Source organism: Pavona decussata, unplaced genomic scaffold (genome assembly GCF_977016875.1).
Source record: "Pavona decussata unplaced genomic scaffold, jaPavDecu1.1 SCAFFOLD_219, whole genome shotgun sequence".
In the NCBI taxonomy this organism is placed as follows: domain Eukaryota; kingdom Metazoa; phylum Cnidaria; class Anthozoa; order Scleractinia; family Agariciidae; genus Pavona; species Pavona decussata.
The window spans coordinates 1,085,001-1,091,568 of NW_028145624.1; the positions used below are offsets into that span (position 1 = coordinate 1,085,001).

The 6,568-nt window shown below is 38.0% G+C and overlaps 1 protein-coding gene across 3 annotated transcripts in view; it reads right to left on the reverse strand.

Moving 5' to 3' along the window:
* LOC146459416 (fibroblast growth factor receptor 2-like) overlaps positions 1-3,367 on the reverse strand; it is a 17,095-nt gene extending 13,728 nt beyond the window's left edge. For 2 of the 3 annotated variants that reach the window (XM_085089559.1, XM_085089555.1), the window contains exon 1: positions 3,090-3,362. In XM_085089559.1, coding sequence (XP_084945685.1) covers positions 3,090-3,174 — 85 coding nt within the window. In that variant the 5' untranslated portion in view covers positions 3,175-3,362. Of the gene's footprint in view, positions 1-3,089 lie in introns of all 3 variants that reach the window. The other variant, XM_085089556.1, reaches the window with a different exon arrangement.
* Positions 3,368-6,568: the final 3,201 nt, after the last annotated feature.

Genomic DNA, 6,568 nt, shown 5'->3' on the forward strand with positions numbered 1-6,568 from the left:
CCACGGGAATACAAAAATATATATTAATATTCATGTCTGACAAGAGAAGCTAGGCCAAACTAGAATTTTAATATACCGAAATTGGTCTATTGTTTGTAGGCTGTAAAAAAAATCTTGTCCCGAATTTTTTGTTAGAAAATACTGGGGAGAAGTTATTAAAAGAACAATAAAATCCTTATTCAACTCCTGAGGCTCATGACCGCTTTGATATTACAAGGAAAAATTTGATACTGATCAGCAATAAGTATTAGCTTCCCATACAGTTGTTTTGCGCTCTTTGTGGCAAACAATTTAAGAAGATATGGTCAAAAGCAGCTCTCGTTGAGCTCATACTTTTATGAAAGACACTAATTTGCTTGTAGCTTGTATCTGCCTTTCTCAATTTTAAGTTTAGTATACTTCTTTATTCCTGAGAATGATGTATTATTACGGGGCAAGTTTTCGGTCGGGTATCATTTTTTTTCCCTCATCGTGGTCACAAATTGTAATGAATAATTAATGAACCTGGATTAAACTCTGTTCTCTCCTAGAAGGGATAATTTGGAACTCCAACAAAAACGGCCCAATCAGAATCCATTACTTGCGCGTATATTTGTAGGTCTAACTAGGACCGAGAAAGAAGGCTTTTAAATTTGCGGTCATGTTGATTATACGTTTCAAGACTGTAATATGCCGTTTTCAGAAAGAAAACAAAACTTTTTGGAGTGATATATTGAAAGAATAAGTTCTAAGAAGTAATCGATACTTAAACGATGGAAATAACAGGCGCATAACAGGTCTTTATTTTGCCAAGTGCTTGGAAGCCCAAGGCACAAGCGCGGAGCGCGAGTTGAGAGGGAAACAAAATTACAAATGACTGGCCTTGTGCTCCGCGCTTGGCTAAATAAACGTCTGTTCTTCAGGGTAGTAACTGTGATCGTTTTTTTTTATATATACCCTAACCCACGAAGGAAACGTTTCCGTAGAGTTTACTGCTCTCTTCCCAATTTCTGCGCGGTCAAACAGCGAAAAATCACCACCCGAACAAATGGAAACGTGCCTTGCTACGCAGGCTACATTTTCCTAACGATATCAACAGGGCTAATGCTGTGTTCCAGACTTTATGAATAAACAAAAGAAAAGTGAAAACAAACTAGGACAAAAGGGAAATTCTTTGGCTAGGAAAAGAGGCAAATTTCCAACGGTTTAGGTTAAAAGTCAGCGGACAAAATCATAAAGCGTGACCGCTGAAATACATAAATTAAATAAACTGCCAAAAACCTGAAAAAAAGGAACAAAACAGGGTAGCTGAGCTAGCATTTTCGTAAAGCCATCAACAGCTCGTAAATACGCCGGGAAATACTATTCCGTTTCATAAAACTCTCTGCAGCTAAAGCATCCGATAGGTCAATCTGCATTAGCTTACAGAAATATATCCTTGAAAGGACACAAAACTACCTGGGACTCACAGGAGACATTTTTCCAAAGTATTTTGTTTTAAAGGGGCACAGTGAGTCACGGAGATTTGGCTGTATTTTGGTCAAGACTACACAAGTATTTGACAAAGACCCTTTTTTGTACAATACGAAATTGCTCTTTGAGCAGCGTGAGAAATTTATTAATTAATAAGTGATTTCACTAAGGAAGAATAATCTACAATAAGTTTTTTCGCGATTTCTCCAAAATATGCAGGAAGAAATTGAAAAAATTGGCCAATTTTTTACAAGTTGCAATCCATTTCCATCGTAGCCATCAGTTGGCAAAGATAATTCATACTAGTTTCTGTGCACTAGTGGAGTTATTTGTCAACTATTATTTTAACATCTCGACCGATACAAAACTATAAAGGACACTAAAAATAGGTGACTCTGCCGCTTTAAGTGTTCTCGATTGTCGGGTGTCTCTGTACTTTGAGGTGGTCTGAGAATAACAATGTAATGAAAGCTGCATTACATTTCAAACTAATAGAGGCGTATTTTGTTTGTTTAGACAACGGGCCTCTGGCCTCTGGAGCCAGGCCAGGGTTACTCAATATTTATAAATTAATGACAAAGTTTGAGAGTATTGCCAACTTTGAAACTTGGATTGCATGGAAACGAGAATGGGTCGGCAATATTACCGGACACGAGTTGTGCCAAATATAATAGCCGATAAAGGGGGTAAGCTTGAAGAATTTCCGGTTGTTTTTACCACATATTATATAATTCGCAAAATGAAAATTAAAAATTCGAAGTGAAGTAACTCTTCTACCGCTCCTTTCGTTATTAATTCACTATCCCAGCATTAATTTCAGCCAGCTGTAACAGGGAACTCAGCCCAGTAATTGAAATTCAGATACTAGGTTGTTGCTTAGTTTGATACTGGAGAAATCAACTCCGATCCACGAACCTAATCACATATTAAACCCCTTCAGTCAATATTTATCCAGATCAGATTTTCGTCATATATTGTACTTGGCAAAATAGAGATTTAGAGATCACAGAGAAGGCTGAGGAAGAAATTCACTGGGAAAAATTAATTTACAATTATTCCACTCGCGCGCGTTGGAGAGGTTGGATATGATATGATATAGATAGCCAAAGACACTGCAAAGAGGCCAATGGCTGTAATCATACCATATGCCACAAGCGTGAGTGGAACAAAAATTAAAAGCAATCAAGTAATATTACTAGATCTCGCTGATTTGGCTTTGCAAGCCAGAGAACAACCAGAGGAGAACTTAATGGAAGCTATTTTTCGGGCATGGTATAATGGCTCATATTTCATGGCAGTTAAGCCAGTCAAATCCGCGGTATTGTATTATAACCAGTTTTTAATAAACCTATATATTCTATGGCTTATATTCTTGTCTTAACTATTCAGGGCGGCTTTCTCTGCATTAACAGTGGTTGCGGTTCGGTTACTGTGTAATTTAGCTTTGATGCGCCGGGTCAACAAGGCAAATTACACATATATAAACGGCCTTTCAGAAACATATACGCATCCCACAGCCTCTTAAAATCATAACCTGATCAGAACACGACTACTTACCAGTTTCGCGTATGGCGACTGATTACTAATCGCGGGCAGACAAAACTTGATAAAAATGATTTTGGTTCATAGACATTTACCTGGGCACATGGAAGAGACTGCTTTGCTATAGAGTAGCACCAGACCAAGGAGAGCTGTCGACAATGTTTTCCACAACAGGAACATGGCGAAACAATTGTATTTCTTGCGTGCTGTACACAGTCTTCAGTTCTACAAAGAAGGAACGGTTCGCTAGTGTGTTTCAAAAGTTCGGAACAATGTGTTTCTCAGAAAGTATACTGAAGAGTGTAGTGATGTTCAGTCGAAGTCCGTAATCAGGTTAGGCAATCTTCTAGCAGGGTTTGGAACGTTCCCTACAATCCCAGGCCCCCCATATCAGGCCCCCCGAGGAACAATACCAGGCCCCAATGAAACAAAATCAAGTTTTTTGTTACGCAGGCAACAATAACAAGCCCCGATGTCGTAATATTATTCGACACAGCAATATCAAGCCCCGAGGTACAATACCAGGCCCCAATGAAACGAAATCAAGTTGTTTGTGACGCGTTATAATTGTATCTTATAGGTGAAAGAAAAACAGGTATGAATCTTATTGAGACAAATATTGGAACACAGAACGTTTGAATTATGAATTTTAATTGTAAAATATTGAAGTTGTATTACCGAAAGTTTGTTCCCGTGTGTAAAGAGATTTGTCTGTCAAATGATATGTTGACATGATGGGTTAAAATGAATTTGAGTACAGAGAGCACTACGGACAGGTACCGGTGTTTCAGTATAAACCGCTGCGATTCCTTCGTAATTTTCTCGATATGAGAGTTTAGGGTTAGGTTTGATTTAACGTAAAAAGGGCTGTGCAACTTATCATTTAAAGGCATGTTATCAGTAAAAGCTATTTTGTGTTTGAATGCGTGTTTGGGAATATATTTGTATCTCTTATTACTTCCAAGGGGAGCGTACGTAGAAGTTTTGAATGAACATCATTTCTTTCGTAGAGGTGAGCGAGACAATTCTTCAAACGGATTTGTAAGCACCCGAGTTATTCACCTCTCCACTGAATATGTTCAAAAATGTTTCGCGACGAAGTCGATATCGTAAACGAGCGTTCGAGCGGAACAATGCTTGTACAGCGAGTTTGTACTCAACCGATTGACTTTTCTCTCCGCAAGCTTTGTCTTAAAAAAGAAGTATTTTGCGACGTTGTTTTTATTCAAAATGAATTACGCAAGCCTCGACTGAACTACGTACAATCTGCGCCAGTTTTTGACAAGCTTGCGTGACTTGCAGACATGAAAGATGGCGAAGGATTTGAAGGTCAGCAAGGGGACCTTGATTGATTCTGTGCGCCTTAATTGCAGCTTGATCAGTTCCGAAGGAGGACGCTTTATTTGTGTACATTATTTTATAATTTCAGACATTGGAGAAAACCGTCCGATTAACAAGCATTCCAACTTCAGTTTTCATCATAACACGACTAAACAATAGAAGAAAATTCCAGGGCCTATTATGGTAGGTTGGGGCCTGATATGGTATGTCGGGGCCTGGGATCGTATGTTGGGGCCTGGTATTGGGGGTCTCATATTGTAAGTCACGTTCCAACTCTAATAGGACTGGCTTTCGCTCACCTAGACGTTCCCAATTTGGCCAAGACGTAAATTTTGTTGTACTTGAAATCCCCCTTCTAAAATCGCGCCCATTGGCTAGTTCTATTCTGATAAGACGTGAAGGGCCTTGGGCACTGACAGGGAGATTGTACTGTATGTTGATCAAAACCACTCAAATATAGACTAAGGACCTCTTTTCTAACATGAAATTACGCTTAGAGCTCCGGGAGGAAAATATGAAATGATTTCTCCGAGGAAGAATAAAATACAATCGGTTTTTAGCCATCTTTCCAAATCACTCGAAGAAACTTAAAAAAGGTAATTTTTTTTATAAATTGCATTATTGCATGATCAATACTAGTTTCTGTGCACTAGTCGGGTTATTGTTAACAAAACTAAACCATTATATTTTTAGGTTTACATCAAAGCAAATATGTTTTTTGTCTATTGAAAGTCACACTTAAAATAGATGACACGTACTGCCCCTTTAAAACAAGATAACTTGACTTTTTTTAAACAAAATAAATGTTTTAGAGAGAGCAGCTTAATCCTGGAGGTGTTCAGCGAATCATCAAAACTGATCGTCGGATCTGCTTCTTTCGCTTCAAACAAAGGACTTTTTTTATTCAAAATCGTGTCGCACGTACATTGACGTGATTAATGATGTCACGAGTTGCAATAACTACCGTGAATTCTAAAAGAGTTGTCATGAGTTTCAAAAATGTCAGAAATTGTGGTAAAACGTGTCGTATTTTTACTTTTGTTACAGTGGTAGTACGAACGGTATTTTACCAACGTCAGCAAAAGAATTTGGATCACTTTCTGCATTTCTCTCAACTCAGGAGTTTCTTTTATCGCTGCGTTTCCCTACTTCCCTTAAATAAGAAGCAAATTTAAGGGCACATTCACGCGGCACACTTAACACGCCAAATTCAGCTAGTTGGAAGGCAGTCCTTTGCAGTTCTAATACTCACAAGAACAAATTATAGAAAGTTCTCCTCAAAAACCGCCATCATATTTTGATCAACACAAGCAAGCGTGTCGGCATACGTGATGAACTGAATAATTCATTCAACGGAGGACAGGCTGTGCGGCTTTGCAAGGAAACCGCCAATGGGTGATCTCTCCAGCTTCAATTTCAATTCATTCCTTCCTCATGATCTGCCCAAAGATTGTTTGAAGCCGGGACACTATCCTGTGATTATTTATTGTTAGATCCAGATAAAAGATGTTTTTATTTTCATCATAGTAAAAGAAAGCACACGCACATTACAATTATCAATAGCAACTCTGCATGAATGGACTAATTCGCTCATGAATGTGTTATGAATGCATTGCTAACTGAATTCAAGAAAGTTCCACAAGGATTTCCACTTAAAGTAGATCGCTGCATTACAATTATCAACAGCGACTCTGCATGCCAAAATTCACTCGTTTGTGAATGTACTATGAACACATTGATTCATTCTCTATGTGCTATATAACCTCCTACGGCAGGGGAAGATGGAATGATGAACGCTGTTACTAACATTTGGTTAATATCTAGTTAATTTCCACGTTTGAACAATTTTTGTACATATTTTTAACACCATTGTTTTTGTAATGAATTTCTTTTTACTTTTGTAAAGCGCCTTAGAACTTTTCGATTTTAGCGCTATATAAATTGTCATTGTTTTCATTAGGCCATTTCCGAGTTCTTGTGAACTTAATTATGGCATTTTGTTTTTGAATACCCGGTTAGTAAAAATCGGAAGGATTCAAAGTGATCTTTGTACGTTTTGTCAAACCTCTCGAGAGACGCTAGAACATTTCTTTTACCTATGCTCTTTCTCAACAGATTTTTGGACTAAATTTGAAAACTTTTGGTTAACAGTAACCGAGGAGCAAATAAAACTGGAATATATTAATATTATTTTAGGAGTATTAGATGAGAGATCTGACCTGCTCAGCTACCT